At 43.7% G+C, this 18211-nt stretch overlaps 1 protein-coding gene across 2 annotated transcripts; it reads left to right on the top strand.

The window, feature by feature from the left end:
- The first annotated feature begins 1245 nt into the window (after positions 1-1245).
- On the top strand, positions 1246-17872 carry LOC310820558 (uncharacterized protein). 2 transcript variants are annotated; one of them, XM_083692246.1, is made up of 4 exons: positions 1246-1355; positions 10492-16169; positions 16343-16403; positions 17019-17872. In XM_083692246.1, the coding sequence occupies exons 2-4, from the start codon at positions 10517-10519 to the stop codon at positions 17026-17028; spliced, it is 5724 nt and encodes a 1907-aa protein (XP_083548372.1). In that variant the 5' UTR covers positions 1246-1355; positions 10492-10516; the 3' UTR covers positions 17029-17872. The 2 variants fall into 2 exon arrangements, with proteins under 2 accessions (XP_083548372.1, XP_083548373.1); XM_083692247.1 differs by having other exon boundaries at positions 1252-1351.
- Positions 17873-18211: the final 339 nt, after the last annotated feature.

Here is an 18211-nt window from a genome sequence, read left to right as displayed (position 1 = left end):
CTGAGGACAATCAGTAAGAGCTTGAGTTGGTGACATACAGTACCAGTCAAAAGTTTGGACACAAACTTGTCAAGAGTGTGCAAAGCTGTCATCAAAGCAAAAGGTGGCTACTTTGAAGAATCTAAAATATAGTTTGTTTAACACTTTTTTGTTTACTACATAATTCCATATGTGCTCCTTCATAGTTTTGATGTCTTCAATATTAATCTACAATGTAGAAAATAATAAACTGTCCAAACTTCTGACTGGTACTGTACTCGTAAACAAGTGTGCTGTACCAAGAAAGCTTGATTTAAGCAGTTAACACACTTTTCTAGACCTCTATAGGGGTGCTACTGGTAATTAGCGCCTTTGATTTGTAGGCTATCATTCCATTGTTAACTCGCTAACTGTCAGGCCACAGACAGAGAGAGAGAGAATACAGGGGGGAGGGAGGGAGGAGGGAGGGAGGGAGGAGGGAGCCTGAGGCCAGAGGCAAAGTGTACAGTGTGGGTTCTTGTTTAAAAAAGGCCACTTTTTGAGAGAGATAATCAGAGAAGCCTAGCTGTAGAGCTAGTAAGATATATGTATATGTCAACTGTACTGTTTCCTGTCATACTACAATAAAGATCAAGACTTCTCTCCCTGATATTCGTGGTCCAGACTGTTCATTCAGTGGAATCTCACAAAACTATATAGACAATTATATATTATCCACAAATCAATAAAGGATACATCACATAACAGTAGCCTATGATGTCAAGCACTAGGCATGGTCGGGTAATAGGCATACATACTTTGAAATAGAAGGGTTGGGAAACTCACCTGTTAAAGGGCAGTCTGGGATTGGTACAACAATTTGGGGACTTTTAAATCAATGCCATTGACTCTTGAAGAATATAACTTATAAATGTCCCATGAGCTTAGTTCAACTTTCTCCATCAGAACCCAAAATAACATTGTTTGTAAACAATGCAATTGTAAACAAATCGTGTATAGCTTCAAAACATGGTTAACACCGGACAGTCAGTCCTTGCATCCATTGCTCTGTCTATGAATTTGAGAGTGGTTACATTTATCCAGCCACATTGTTGGCTGTTTACGAAAATCCCATATTGCCCCTTTAAATCTTAAATACTGTATTACAGATACCACACCTGAACTGTACTGTCACTTTAGGGGGCGGAGAGAGGGGGTCTAACCTAAATGGGGGCGGATAAACCCTGTGATATTAACTGAGCTGTTCCACGCCCCACGAAGTCAAACGTTCGACGAGAGAGCAGGCACTTGGATATGAAATGCGGAGCCGGAGGAAAAGGGAACTACAGTAGGAGCCGATTGGAGCGATGAGCGCTGTCATTGCGGATTGAAAGTAGGTAAGTTAAACTACACTTCTATCAGCAGGCTACAACGTGGCGAAACAATCATTTGTGTCTCTACGATGTTGTTACTACGACTGCGCAGTTGCACTTGAGTATTTGTTTTTGTAAGCAAACTACCAAGGGCGTATATATAGCTATCATAATATAGATATCATTATGCTATTGATGTGAATTATATAGTTGTATGTGTGATTAGATTATAATAATAGGAAGGGATAAATTGTGTCCAATCCAAGTCCGCTAGTAAGTGTAACCAGGGGCTGTTATTGAGTTTTAACACACACACACACACACACACACACACACACACACACACACACACAGAGAGAATCAAAGGGCTTGTTTTGAGGGTGAGAGAGTGAAAAAGATTTCTAAATAAAGAGGCAATAATATGCTCAGAAAGTGTGAGAGAGTTGTTCTGAGACAGACAGAACTGACAATGTTGCATTCCAGAATAAATGACTTGTCTTCCTGATTCATTTTTTCTGTATCAGATGTAGTTTCAAACTGTCACTATACAGCCCTCTTGGTACGGTGGAGACGAAGCTGAACTCACTTCAGGACTTTGTCTTTGGGGACACTGTAGGGCTGAATTTCTCTAGTTCTTGTTGTTGTTCATCTTCATAGCGTTTTAAAACATAGGGAGCCAACGGACCCTATAGAAATCTATGATACATTTTGAAATACATTTTGGGTGGCCTATGGCTGCAATATATCTATCTATCTATCTATCTATCTATCTATCTATCTATCTATCTATCTATCTATCTGTCTATCTATCTGTCTATCTAGTTAGTAGAGGCACATTCGCACATAGCGCTGCAACCTCCATTAAACAGTTTCGCCTTCTGGCCACACGGTGTCTCACTTGCCCTCTGCAGCAGCGTAACGCAGACTGGTATAGTTTCTATTGGCTAACGCAAACCTGTGGCGCGGCGAGCTAGACAGACACGTATTGCTAGCAGATATTTTTATTTTCTAACTGAATATATACTGCAGTTTCACCCGCGAAACATCCTAGTGATACAAAACGTTGTGAGGTTAAACCAATTAAATTTTCGTACGAAGTATTGTTAGCCCAGCCCAGTTACATATCATTGTCCAGTAAAAAGCTATATTGGGTAAATCATGGATGGGTATGTTTTGAACTATTTGAAGCTAATATACCACGCTGGCATACGGCATCAGAGTGACCGAGGAATGCCGCGTCCCTTCTCGTCATAACGGCTCATGACGCTGCCTGCTGACGGTCTTAACAGGTAACAGTCGTTAGACATGTGAATAAAGGATATGCCTCAAGAGCAGTGTTGCCAACTCCTCAGTAAGGAAAGTAGCTATTGGCTGTCCTAAAAGTCGCTAAATGACGCCATCGCCTAATTTGCATAATATCTAATTTGCATGTAATTGTAATGGACGCTGTTTTTTTAATGGGCGCAATTTTTTTACTCATTAATGGCAGCTTGCTTTGGGTGGAACTGTTATAAGGCTTTGCCTTTTGAATATGTTTTTGAGTTTTCATGTGTTTTTTTATATCACAAAGTTTGGCGTGGAAATCAGCCTTACAATACATGCAGTATCATCTTCAATAAACGGCTTCAACCAGCCTTTGAATTCAGGGTTTGATCCCCACTCCTTTCTGTATTTTTGAGCGTACAGTTTAGACATGATGAGCTAGCTAGCTAGATGTTTAGCTTATGTCACAGAGAGGCACACACGCAGTGGACGAGGTGAGTAAGTGACTGAGGCTGTGTGAGTCAAATGCAGTCATTTATTTTAGTGTGACAGTGAAGAAACATTTACATTTACATCCCGCTCTGTAAGCCAGGGCGGGATCAGCGGCGGCTTTGCGCACGCGCGATTCATTTGCAGTGTGGACGCGGAGTGATGTGGGTCTCCTCTCCTCTGCTCTGACTGCTGTGAGACTGACCGCCTGTGAGTGCTTTGGGACGGGGGAGGGGCTCACGGTAGCACCCGCTGCTCGTTGAGGACAGTAGAGACAGTAGTATTGTCAAAAGGTGATGACGTCACATGAATTGAATCATCCAAAAATAATACTTGAAAATTATAAATCCCGCCCCTTTGGGGTGATGGGGTTTGTGTTGATGATTGTGCAATGAGATGTAGGTGAGAGGTCAAGGGGTTCTGCTGTTTGTGAAATTAGAAATTAACCAGGGGTCCTGAGAGCTGGTCACAACGGATCAAAGACTTGTGACCAGTTGCATCAGAACTGAACTGGCTGAACCCCAACCAAGGGCTAGCTAAAGTTTGTCACTGATAAGTGCTGTGTGATGTGATGACTTCATGCCGCATACATACATCTATGTCAAAATTGCATATGAGGCTTAAAATAAAAGCTCAATACAGAGGGTTAAAATGTGCAATTAAAAAAAAGGCCATTAAAAAATGGTTAGGCTGCTACTCTAGTGGTAGTAATGTGTTCAATAATGAAGGGTTAGGGTTAATAAAATGGGGAATTAAAAAATGGTTATGTAGTAAATAAACTTAGATGAAGAAAGGAAGCTGCAGAGGTCCGGATGAGTCAGTTTAATCGTCTTTTATTAATCATAACTTCATCGTTACAATCCACGGCCAGATGTGGGGGCTCCTATACCGTCAATGATGTCCCCTCCTGTCTAGTCTAGCCGTTCAGTCTTTTATACAAAACAGCATGCTTTGTCTTCCAGATTTGGGCATGGAATTCCCAGGTCCACGTTACTCTAAACATTTTCAACCTATACGATGGTGACGTTTACAGCCGTAACCAAATAAGGCTATTCCTTATGGTGCTGTTCACAGCCGTAACCAATTAAGGCTACTCCCACCACTATCCCTCCTTTACCATCCCCCCAATCTACAGAGGTCAACTGCAGGCTGCAACATTCCAAGGGCCTGACCCATCAGGCCTTCTTCTGGTCAGAGCAAAATACACTACAGTTACATTTTTTAAAATGACATGTCGCGGGCGTGTCACTGATAAGATCACGTGTTTCCCGGGCAAAAGGTGTATATATATGAGCCTGTGTGAGATCTGTAGTAGTTGTCACTATATGACAGTGTCTAAAATGTCGTCTACAAGTATGATGTGGGAAGTGGAAGACGGTCGTGTAGTGCGTGTAGAGTTTGCATCTGGAGGTGCATTCCCCTATGTGGACATATACACTTTCGAAAAAGAATCTGAGAATCTTCTGAGAATCTATTCATCAGAATTCGAAAGATTGAAGGGTCACATCCTGGAATTCATCCGCTACATACATTCTGTGCACGACAAGAAAAGCTTCCTGCAGGGAACGGCTCGGTACTCTGGGATCCACGTTCATCTGGATAGAGGGTTTCATACCCTCCAGGGTCGCATTTTGCTTGTGTGCACAGAATGCATGTAGCGGATGAATTCCAGGATGTGACCCTTCAATCTTTCGAATTCTGATGAATAGATTCTCAGAAGATTCTCAGATTCTTTTTCGAAAGTGTATATGTCCAATAAAGGATATGCCTCAAGAGACCTACAGTGGAACCTCGAGATACGAATGCCCCAATATACGAATGTTTTGAGTTACGAATTGAAATTTCGTAGAATTTGTGCTCTGAGATGAATGAAAATTTGAGATACGAATCCTTTTTTTTCGCGAGAAGTGGCAGCCGCCTGCACACGAACCCTTTTTATAAAAAAAAATATTTTTATTTTTTTATAAATTTGACATACGAATGTTTTGACTTACGAAGGAAGTCTCGGAACGGATTAAATTCGTATCTCGAGGTTCCACTGTATTTCTAAAGTCCTACGCAGTTGAATCATCGTGGAAGCCTTTTAGGTAGTAGTAGTGTAGAAGATTGTAGTATTGATCAATTGTTTACTAATGCTTTATTAATACTTATTTCAGAATAGGATAATATGAAATATTGGATGCTGATCATTTAACCGTTATAGATAGTGAATATATGGTACATTTAAAGACAATTGCAGGGTTAGCAATCCCACACACAGTGAAGAGATCAAAGGACAACAGATAGTCTATAGTAGTAGTAATAGTATAGAATATTTGAAGAGTGCAATAAATGAGGGGTGAGGTTAAAGTGAGAAGTCCACTAGAGGGTGTGAATCCAATACAATGAGTACAATGGATTAGCAGCTGCGGAAACAGGATAGAGTGATCAAAAGACGGGATAGATGAGTAATTAGCACAGTTGTAAACAATTCAACTTTGCAAATCTGAACCGGCTTCTTTCCCTGTGAATAAAGTCTCTGAATGAATCAACAGCTCTGGTTAATGGTATTTTATTTCAAAATACTATTATTTAAATTCTACGACAAATACAGGGCTGGATCATGGTCCCACGAGGGCCCAGGCGTTCAACTTACTTCGGAAGTCTTGGGGCCACACACCGTGCGTGGCCTGAGGCTTGGGGAGGCCCCCTGGCAGTCTGAGCCCCCGGGGCTCCACTGGCCTGGTCCATAATCCAGCCTTGAGTGAATGTATCAATTATTGTGCTTGATACCCTAGAGCTCATTAGTATGGATGTGTATGACTGCCCTTACTGCATCACATGCGATCTTGACTGCATGACTGGTCAGTTGATAAATGCAGGTTCAAATGTAGTCATGTGGATACGAATATAAAGGAGTCGTTGTTGCTGTATAAATATACAGTGAATGCAGTGGATCGAAGAACTTTCTCTCTCTGGCCTCGTGTATGGAGAGTGTGACTCTCTGTGTATGATTTCAGTGTGTTGTAAGGTTCCTGTCAATTTGTTCTGTTTCTTTAACAATTTCTTGACGTCTCTCCAGTGGATGGAGAGAGGTGCGATGGGGGGGAGGGGGCTGTCTGGGTCCATTCTGTAGGGGGGGTAGTGTCTCGTAAATGTAAATGTCTCTGTCCAGACTTGTAGAAGAGGTGTGATAGCTGTGGAGGGGGGTTGGTTTGTCTGTCGTCTGTCGAATCAGAACTCATTCAGGTCGTTTGCAAGTCTGAGGTCATCCATAGAGTGGGGGGATTTGGTTTTGCAGTCAGTGATCACTCGAAGGCCTTTCCAGACTGACGAGGAGTCGTTGACCGCAAACTGTTGTTCTAGCTTCTTTGAGTACTGTCGTCTGGCCTCCTTAATCTCCTTGCCAAATGTGTACTTAGCCAGTCTAAACCTTTCCTTGTCTCCACTCCTGAAAGCCCTCTCCTTCTCCAAACGAAGCTGAGTCTTGCTGTGAACCAGGGCTTGTCACTGTTGTAACTCACCCTGGTGCGTGTTGGAATACATCTGTCCTCACAGAAGCTGATGTATGACGTGTATGTATTCGTCCAGGCTGTTGGAAGCAGTCTTAAACATGTCCCAGTCTGTGGTGTCTAGGCAGTCACGCAGCTCCTCCACTGCTTCTCTGGTGCTCCAATTCTTAGATGTCCGCACAGCAGGTTTAGAAAGTTTTAGTTTCTGCCTGTATGCCGGGATCAGATGAATAAGAGCGTGGTTAGATAGTCCCAGAGCCGCGCGGGGAACTGCGTGATAAGCTCTGCTGATGGGGCTGTAACAGTGATCCAAAATCTTCTCCCTGGTCAGGCATTTGATTAACTGTTTATATTTAGGGAGTTTGTGAGTTAAGTTGCCCTTGTTAAAGTCCCCAAGGACAATAACTGGGGAATACGTGTTCACTCTCCTTCTCTCCACTCCTAATATTTGGTCGGCGAGTTGACGCTAAATCAGCTTGCGGAGGGATGTAAACTTCAAAAAGTGAATTCATGTGGAGAGTAAAACGGTCTGCAGGTGATGAAAAATGATTCCGTTGTCAGGAGAACAAGTTTGCAAAATCACTTTGACGTCGTTGCACCAGCGTTGATTTATATAGAAACAGATCCCTCCACCTTTCGTTTTGCGTGAAGAAATCGGGTCGCGATCCGCCCGTAACAGCTGAAAGCCGGGCAGCTGTACAGCGGTGTCCGGAGTAGATTCCATCAGCCACGATTCTGTGAAACACAAAACAGAAGAGAGAGAAAAGTCATTTAGTCTATTTGTCCTGATAAGAAGACGCAATTCGTCCATTTTGTTGCACAGTGCGTGGACATTTGAAAGGAGTATTCCCGGTAGAGGCGAGCGTAATTCCTGAAGCGCACCAGAGCCCCGGCGCGCTTACCTCTCCACCTCCGCCTCACTGCTTGGCCAAGGGCCAGAGCACCTTTGACCAAAATGTCCAGTAAATCCACAGATAAGGCGAGAAATTGGGATATAAATCAGATGGAGTTGAGTCCCTGATGTTAACTATCTCGTCTCTCGTGAAAATGGTCTTAGTGGAATCACAATTTACAGAATTAAAGACTAAAAACAAAAAAGAAGTGCGCACCAACACACCGCGGCAGCTGTAGAAGGCGCCATCTGGGTACTTCGTTCAAAATCCCGGAACTGGTCAAAGTAACCTGAAGTCATGCATTGGCGACAATTTTTTTAAATTGTAACATGATTTGAATTCCCATATGAATATTGTTCTTGATACATTTATACGTGTGATCTTCGCCAATCAACTGCGTCACACTTAAAAGTTACTTTGTAGTGTATTTTGCTCTGACCAGAAGAAGGCCTGATGTGTTAAGAATAGCCTACAGTGTTGTGCACAATGAAAGATGAAGCATGCAGTTGGCCACTGTTGATTGAGGAAACGATGCAAGAGAGACAGTGCTAGGAATAGCCTTATTTGGTTAAGGCTATGAACATCACCATAAGGAATAGCCTTATTTGGTTAAGGCTATGAACATCACCATAGTATAGGTTGAAAATGTTTAGAGTAACGCGGGCCTAGGGATTCCATGCCCAAATCTGGAAGACAAAGCATGCTGTTTTGTATATAAGACTGAACGGCTAGACTAGACGGGAGGGGGGACATCATTGACTGTATAGGAGCTGTAGTATATTTTGCTCTGACCAAAAGAAGGCCTAGTGGGTTATGCCCTTGGACTGTTGCAGCATGCAGTTGACCTTTGTAGGTTGGGGGGATGGTAAAGGAGAGAGAGTGGTGGGGGTAGTCTTAGTTAGTTAAGGCTGTGAATAGCACCAAAAGGCATACCCTTATTTGGTGGAAACTATAAATGTCACCATCGTATAGGTTAAAAATGTTTAGGGTAATGTGAACCTGGGAATTCCATGCCCAAATCTGGAAGACAAAGCAGGCTGTTTTTGTATAAAAGACTGAACGGCTGGACCAGATAGAGAGGGGACATTATTGACTGGACAGGAGCCCCCACATCTGGCCGTGGTATGTAATGATGAAGTTACGATTAATTAAATCGGTGGAGATCAATCCCCGCTGAGGAGCGTTAAAACCTCTGCTGCGGAGCATTACAACCAGAAGATCCCCAACCACCGGAGGGAGCCTGCTGAGGCCCGAGGAGTCTGGTCTGGCCAAGTCCTGTCATGGGGTAGCACATCGCCAAAGTTCAACAGCCTGGCGGCTGTTAAGGAAAGAGCTCCCCCGACTTATCCTGAAGTCTCTCAGCCGCTGTCTTCTCTCTCAGTACTAGGCGTGCCCGTAACGGTTTGAGGCTGTGGCTGTGACTTAAGGCACCGCTCGGGGAAGAGAACCTTGCTTCACTTGGAAGGGGAAGCGAGAGTCGTGTCTCTCGGCCATCTGAGCACGAGCACTATAACACTGCCAGACTGATAGACTGGCCGATCCCGCTCGACATCATCCTCTCCTAAAACAATCATTTCAGTAGGACAGACAGAGTAGGGAATATGGTAGGATTTTATTTTTTACAAAAATGTTATATTGCTGTCTGTAACCCTTTAGATATATTCTGCTATGCTGTAATGCTTTAAGCCTAAATAAAGATCTAACCTGCACTTAAAGCATCAGTTTTATAAAAATGTTATTATTAAGAAGTATACTGGTCACTAAGATATTTACCCTCCTTGCTAATAGTAAAATATAAAGGTGAATTGCTATAGCATGCATTAATGTATGTCTGTATGTCTGTTTTTTGGGTCTAGAGTATCTAGATAGAGTATAATATACAGTAAGCTTATATTTAAAGATAAGATAAGGTGGTATATAAAACTCTTAGTGTTTTTTATACACAAACAAGTCTATTTTTATCTTGAGCCATCCTGCTTGTACGAGGTGATGTCAAGATTTCACTACTGTCTCTGTTATTTCCCACACTTTCTGTGCACATCAGATGGGCTTGGGTATGCTGCCCCCTTCTGGTCACATAAAGCAACTGATAATTCAGCACGCGTCACAGTGCACTTTTATGCACCAGCTATGACCCTGACGCAGAGATAAAGGAAGAGTAGCAAGTGTCCGAAACTGACCGTAAAGCTCCTGTTGTTCAACTCAAGGGCTTGGCTGCACATGTGAAGCAGAGGAGTTATTGAAACAACGCCACGTTGTCTGTGGAGGAGGAGGTCACGTGTCTTGGCAAGAAAGGTCGGAACCAGATAATCATGACGCCAGATAATCACAATATACGGTATATACAGTACCAGTCAAAAGTTTGGACACACCTTCTCATTCAATGTTTTTTTTTTTTTTTTTTTTTTTAATTATTTTCTACATTGTAGATTAATATTGAAGACATCAAAACTATGAAGGAATGCATGTGCAATTTTGTAGTAAACAAAAAAGTGTTAAACAAACCCTTTATATTATATGGTTTATATTTTAGATTCTTCAAAGTAGCCACCTTTTGCTTTGATGACAGCTTTGCACACTCTTGGCAAGTTTGTGTCCAAACTTTTGACTGGTACTGTATATATACAGTATATGCCATTTAGCTGACGCTTTTATCGAAAGCGACTTACATTGCACAGTGCATACATTTTTTTAGTATATATGGTCCCAGCGGGAATCAAGGCCCCCCAACCTCCAGACTTACTGGCACCATGCCACAAGTATATTCCGGTATTATGAACTTTGATCTAGGGCCATGGGGCAAACCTCTGAGCTTAGGCGCTGGGGCGGGGGATTTTCAGGACCTGACCAAGTGTGTGTGTGGTTTCTTGCATGAGATAGAAGTAAGCAACTTTGTTATGAAGAACACCACTGGTGTTTGTACACAATGTAGTTACAGTAGGCAGGGAATGTGCTTGTAATTGCAGAAGGATGATCATTGTCCTCTCTTTACAATTGTTTTTCTCTTTTTCTCTTTTTTTCCAGAGAGGACTTCCGCCACGTCATCAAAATGCTGTCCGGAAACAGACGGAACGAATTAGACATTGACACGGCTCATCTTGGATTTAATAGACCTGGTGAATGGACAAATGGAGGTGGCAACAGCCATCATTCCAAGGCCCACTTCAGCCAAAGGGAACAGCAGTGGCAAAGCCGGGATGCCGGGATGCAGACACACTGGCCCACTATTAGAGAAGAGCCCAGAAGAAGAAGAGCCCAGAAGACATGGTGGTACCATCATTATTGTCGATTGCAGAACAAGGCAACACCAACTGTAACTCTACACCACTATGGAGAGATGACAGAAACCTGTTACCGTGACAACTCATACCCTCCCTTCCAACAAAGTGGGCAAGAGAATGTTTCCAATAATTGCTATTACCCTAACGAGAGCCCAATTATGTGGGGGACTATGAGCCATGATGCCATGGAAAGCAGTAGACATCATGATTTCTCTTCCAATGGACACTCTTGGGGGTATTCTAGGGGGGCCCCTAGGAGAGGTTCTAAGGGAGCCTCTAGGAGAGGTTCCTGGGGATCTACTCGTAGTAGGCGTTCTAGAGGAACTACTGGTAGGAGTTCTGAGATCCACCCCGAAGGTCATTCAAATGTTACACAGAACCAGAACCAGAACCAGACTGAGCATGTCAACTCACCCCAGCCTACGACCAACAGTTCTCCGGCAGTTCAGAGTGACAGTGTGACTTCAACAGTTAAGAATGTCGACAACAAGAGAGAATTGACATCAGGACAAAATACATCACCCGGGGGAGAGCACCATTCTGATTCACCCGTGAAGACTGCCTCTGCACAACCAGTTGGAGATGATATTCCTAATACAGTGCTTCATAGCCCAGTTCCAGGCCCAGCAGGAATTGTGGCCCACCAGTGTGGTTCCTCTAGCCAACCTCATGACCCAAACCACAGTGTACCTGGACCTCGTGCGCCTTCTCACGGTACAACACAACAGACTGATGATCTGTCTGTCAAACCCACTGTGGCATCTCAAGCACAAACCTCTGCCACCCCCAAGAAGCATGATGAGCAGGTGGCAGGTATTCCAAAACACAGGCTCGGCATCAAGGAACTACAAGAATGGATTGGCAAAAGGTTGCGGAGTATGTGTATGGCAAGCAATAGACCTGTCAATGGAGACAAAACCACACAGGCCCCCTCCCAACCATCCTGCACAGAAAAGGTGGATGTTTTACAAATCTGCAAAAAAGATGGACAGCCAAACACCGTCGAAGATGACCAGACGAGGCCGTCTCAGCATCCCAGTAAAAATAAAGCGGTGTCTTCCGTAGAAGACATTGGTGAAGCTTGTCATATGGACAAGACTGCATCAACAGCTGGTAACGTAACTACTAGTAACCAATATGCCCACAATGACTCTCAGGTCACTGATGATCCACACATCAGTGCTGACCGCAAACATTTTGATGTGAGCTGTGTCAGCAAGCAGTGCAGTAATGTCAGCGTTGATTTGTCCTCTGTTGCTGTTGCTCACTTCACATTAGCTGTGCTGAAGCAAATGGTCTGTGACCTGGAGGGTTTAGTAACACTCCCAGAGACAAAGAACAGTTTCTCAGACTACTTGTTTGAGCATTTTTGGGGTGGAGATATCCACAATATGTTGGATTTTCAAAAAAGACAGTATGAGAAGATCATGGAGAATGCGGTGGCCTCATGCACAGATGAGAACAGTTCAGTGGTCTTCTCCGCAGTCAAAGGCCTTGCCTTGGGAGAATTAGTTAAGAAGTTTCCAATTGGAGCATGTGATGATAGCTCCTTGCAGGAGGGTTTTAGATCTTCATGGTTAAACATTAGTGAGAATCTAGATGACATAGACAAAGAACCAGGAGTAGCATGGTCTCTGCTGTTCATACCAGAGAAAGCAGAGGAAAAAACACATTCAGAACATGTTGAGGGGGTAGAAACAGACGAGAATCTCCACGGAGAGACTGATAGACTGATGGGTGCACCTGCAGGATCACCTGTAGAAATGGAAACACCTGTTCTAGAAGAGAAAGACCCGCCAACCGACCCCCTCACCTCTATTAAGATGACTGTCCATACATCTGAGGAAGCCAAGAATCTGTTCAACCTGCTCCAAACTCACTCTGACCTCGAACCATGCTCTGAAAACAAAGATGAGATAGAGACTGGGGCTGGGTTGGATGAACAGGGAATTGTGGGTAGGGAGCAACAAAGCCCATTAGACCCTGTGCCAAATAAGCAGGTAGTGGAGATGACAGGGAAAAGCTGTTCAGATACCTCATGCTCCAGTCCTTGCCTAATTGAAACTGAAGATGGGTTTAAGTATGGTTTATGCTCCCTGTGCCAGACAAAACGAGGAGCACAACAGGATAAGCAGCCAGCGCTTGCGGGAGAGGGTAGAACAGGTTATTATAGCGTCATACCTATCGCTCACTGCTTTTCCCTGGCAGATTCAAGTGAGACTTTCGACTCCGGGCCAGAAGAGGTCACTAAGGAACCACAGGGCCAGACTGAGGTCCCTGCCGAAACGACAGAGCCTGAAAGCTGTGCTATTGCACAAAGCAACTCAGAAAAGGCAACGGACAAAGTGTGTCGGGCAACTGCTTCACCTCTCCGTGAGGTAAAAGTCCCCTCTAAGCCACTGTTAGAAGAGTTTGAATCAATCCCGGAACTGTTGGAGAGGTTTTTGAAGAAGAGGTCTCCTGTGTCTGTTGAGGAGCAAAAAAGCAGTGTTGGGAAGAAGGAAAACAAACAACAAAATGTGGAAGTGGAAGAGGAAAAGGCCCTCCCTCCAACGTCACCTGCCAGTCAAGACCCCAAGATGAGCCCACGTGGTCGGGCACACACCAAGGGCTCTGGAGGGAAGGTGACTGTCGGTCATCAATACAAGGACAAGACGCCATATTCTTCATATAAAAGGAGACTTCCTAGTGAGTCTGCGGCTGAGGATAATCGGTGCAAGGAAAAGCGGTCACAAGCATCACCGAAGAGGAGAGATTTAAGTGAAACTGAATCGGAATCTGATCCTGCGATTGATGACAGTCGGAGCAAGGAAAAGATCTTGCATGTTGCACAGAACAGGAGATATTCAACTGAGGTTGAGGATGATAAATGCAGGCACAAGACATCAGACGTCATACAGAAGACGTCAGCTGAATCCAAACCGGCAACTAAGGACAATCAACACAGAGACAAAACTCCACAATCTTCACAGAAGGGTAAATCTGAATGCGAGGCTGAAGGCAGTCAACACAGGGACAAAACGCCATGTGATGCACACAAGAGGAGATATTCATCTGAATCCGAGACAGAGAATAATAAATATAGGGACAAGAGGCCACATACTTCAAAGAAACGCAGATATTCAAGTGAAGTTGAATCTGCAACGAAGGACAATCGGTGTCGGGACAATACCCAATCACAATCTGACACTGCGAAGAGACAATGCAGGGACAAGAGGCCACATACTTCACAGAAGCGGATAAATTCATCTCAATCTGAGACTGAGGACTATCAAGGCGAGGACAAGATGTCACCTGCTCCAGAAAAGAGACATTCACCCACAATTGAAACTGAAGACCGCTCTGATGACTCCATGCTGGATAGGGTCAAAACATCACATAACGTTGCACATAAGAGATATTCAACTGAATCTGCACCAGACAGCAGCCAGTGCAGGGACAATAGGCCGCATACTTCACAGAAGCGGATAAATTCATCTCAATCTGAGACTGAGGACTATCAAGGCGAGGACAAGATGTCACCTGCTCCAGAAAAGAGACATTCACCCACAATTGAAACTGAAGACCGCTCTGATGACTCCATGCTGAATAGGTTCAAAACATCACATAACGTTGCACATAAGAGATATTCAACTGAATCTGCACCAGACAGCAGCCAGTGCAGGGACAATAGGCCTCATCCTTCAAAGAAGAGGAGATATTCAACTGAATCTGGGACTAAAGGTGATGATAAATGCAAGGACAAGACTTCAGAAAAGAGGAGACATTCAACCACAGCTGAGACTGAAGACAGCTCTGATGGGTCAACAGTGTTACAGCGCCTCTCTGTGAAGTCACCCCATCCAACTGGATCTAAATCAGCAACTAAGGACAATAAACACAGGGATAAGCCTCCACAGACGTACATACGTACAAGTATATCTGAATCTGAGGATGAGAAGCGACAATGTAGGGGCATGTGGCCAAATGTCTTACCGAAGAGACAATGTTCAAGTGAATCTGGGTCTGAGGACTATCAATGCGTGGACAAGACATCCCATGCTTCAGAAATGAGGCATTCACCCACCACAGAGACTAAAGACAGCTCTGATGATGACTCTAGAGTGCTACAGCACCACCCTGTGGAGAGAGGGGGGGACTGCAGCAGTGCCATTTCACCACAGAGCCATGGGGTCAAAAGCCTCCTCATCCAGGAGTCATCGTCTCTTACAGCTCCTCTTAAACTCTCCAACAAACCCGGAGTCCACAAAATGGCCCCTACAGAGAACAAACCAAAAAACTCAAACTCAAAACACACTGAGGTGGTCCCCATAATGCCAACGTTAAACGTGGGACAACCAAAACCCAAACACACAAACTCAGGGCCCCACAATCCTTCTGTCCTCAAAGAGAAGACTAACTTTGACAAATGTTTAGTAATGCAGCGTAAAAAAGTAAAATCAAAAAAGTCCTCTCACTCCAAATCTCTAATCACCAAATTTCCCCAACCAAGCCAGAGGAGAGGGGTGGGGACAAGGCAGTCCAACAGATCAGAACCCGTCATAAAACCCCACCCATCCCAGACAGTAAAAAGTGACACAGAGACAAACTCCACACCACCAAAGGCAAAGTTCCCTAGGATTCCAAAGTTGAAAAGGGATGAGACGGGAGGATTCATTGGAACATCAGGTAGGGTAGTTGAGCACAGATGCAAAACACCTCCAAGGGCTTTGCCTGGACCAACAGAAACAAGCAAGTCTGCGAGTGTGGCTTGTGGCGTCACAAAGCCTGCAAAGACAAGAAATGATGGTGCAACCGGTCACCGCAGCCCTAATGCAACCGGGGTGTCCTCGCCAGGTCCTGTAGAGGGGAAAGGCTCTGTGAGGCAGCAGGTGTTCTCAGAATGGGAGAGCAGCTATGTTCCGCCATGGAAGAGAGGCAGAGGAAAAGCTAGACACAGACGATCAGGGTCTGTACACAGGGAAGCGGAACCGACCAGTCCCAGGTCCAGTCCGGAGACCAGAAGCATCCGTTCTATTCTGACAAAGCCGGACCATCGGAATGACCCTAATAGAGTCAAGAATAAGGTCATGTTTCCTGTAAATCCAGTCAGCTCTGTGTACTACATTACGTCCGACCAATATGACAACGTGGCCAGTTCTCCTGAAGAGACCCACAGCAGTGATCAGGAGGAGCAGGATGAAGAACCTGTGAACAGTGTCTATGTGAAGGAGAGGGCCCTTGTCATGGAAGGGAAGCAGCAGGATGCCGGAAGAGGGCTGAAGCTGGCACCCAGTCCGTGTGAAAAGGGACCCAAACGGAAACGTCAGACACTGGAGCCTGCTGCGCTGCTGATGAAGAAGAGCATTGTCCAGGCCAAGCTTTGGTCAAATTCCATCCACCCACTACCTAAGGATGGCAGTCACAAAGCAAAAGAGCAGAGTATGTATTCCCAATAAATGCTTTCAAATGTTTGTTTTTAATTGATGATGCTTTGTGTGATGTGTACAGAAAATATGCCAGCAAACTAAACATGACATTTCAAAGGTGGGAAATCAATTCAGGTGTTTGATGCTATTTTCCCAGTTATTGACAAAGTTCATGTTGTATTTCAGCACACACCTTTGGGGCAGGTTACAAGTGGGCAGAGAAGCAGAAGAGGAGACCAAGTGAAAGGTAATGTCATTTATTTTCAAGAAGCGATTATATGAAACTTTCAACCTATGGGGGATCTCTTGAGCTAGGTGGGTCCTCTAAATAGACATACTGTGCCCCAATTTGCTGGAGCAAATGGGGCTGAGTAGAGCAAAAATACCAACCAAAAAAAACAACCCAGAATACTCTACAGCATGATTTTTATTGTACCTATTTTTATTTTGTTTGTAGCATTGTTGATTGTTTGATTGTTGTTGCTGCATTGTTGAGGAGCATTGTGGTCCTCTGTGGCTCAGTTGGTAGAGCATGGCGCTTAGGTTGTGGGTTTGATTCCTGCTGGGACCATATATACTGAAATGTATGCACTCACTGCAATGTAAGTCGCTTTGGATAAAAGCGTCAGCTAAATGGCACATATAAATGCAATGAAATGCTTCGGACAAGCTATATATATATATATATATATAGCTAACTTGTCCGAAGCATTTCATTGCATCGTCTACGGCTGTATTCTACGAATATGATAAATAAACGTTCATTTCATTTTGATTTGAAACATGCAAGGTTGTTATATGCTCATGTAAACGTTTCCTGTTGAAAAGTGTGTTGAAGGTTTCCGTCTGTTCTGCATCTTAGGTTCCTGTGAGGAGACCGCAGAGACTATGGGGACCTCTTCCAAAGCAGCCCTTCCCAGCGGAGGGAGAAGGGAAGAGCCAATGGGAAGATATATGAGGAGATATGATAAATATTATCGTCCCCCCAAAGGCCAATGGAAGGAACGCTAGTCTGAATATAGAACGCATAAAATACTACATGCAATGCACATAAAACTATGTTTACTTTTACTATACAGTTCTGGAACAGTATTTCTGTATAGAGTGTTTTTAGAATCCTATATTTGTATACAACTGATTTCTCCAATAGATGTTGTACAGCTGTAAAGCAGTTTAATATTGTTTACTAATGTTTCATTGTTTCTTCTGACACCTCGGGGTGATTAGTCTCAATTGATATGCTGTATTTTATCATCTTTTTAAGTATTTTTGTGCACTGAAATTGACTTGAAATTATCAGTGTTTTAAGGGATGTCCACTTATACTGAGGCAGCTGCTTGTTGATTGTGATTTTCAACAAGGGTGGTCAATTAGATACTACTGAACGCAAGAACCCTTATGGCAAACGATGCCTGTCATCTCACTGGATACGAAGTCAATTGTGGCGAAGGCGGAAAGTTGACAATGCTCTCATTTTGTATTTCAAGGTGCCTCTGATGTTTCTAAAATATTGATTGTAGCCTAATGAATGTTTATGTATTTAGTTGCTTTCAGGGTTTTTTATATCCTGCTGCCATTTACATTTTGGGATCGATTTTACATTTTATTTTTATACTTGTTTATACTTGCACTGTATTCTCTCTCCGCATACTGTGTGTGCACTGACAATTCTTCTGTTATTTTGGGGTTCTTCTAGGACCTTAATAAATACAAAAAACTCAAATCTGTTGTTGTGTCCTCTTTCAGACGATGTAGCAACACTATAATCCATGAGGAGAATTGTAGGGGTAGTTTAGCATCATCGGTATCAATCTCTTGGTGGTATCTTTCTATCAACTGAGGGGATGTTTCAATTTCACCACCAGAGGGAGGCAATGTAATATGAATAAATCCACCTGCATCCAATTTAACATTTGAGTTGAATGTGATGTTACTTCAACAGTTTCTAGACGTAAATTATATGTTTGGGCAACAATAACTGATAGTTCGATGGTATCATGGACAAAGCCATGTGGATACAGTTGCCTATCTTGTCTGACCCTGCTCTGGGTGGCC

This window comes from Argentina silus (genome assembly GCF_951799395.1).
Source record: "Argentina silus genome assembly, chromosome: 20".
Lineage (NCBI taxonomy): Eukaryota > Metazoa > Chordata > Actinopteri > Argentiniformes > Argentinidae > Argentina > Argentina silus.
This window is presented reverse-complemented; position numbering and strand designations above follow the sequence as displayed.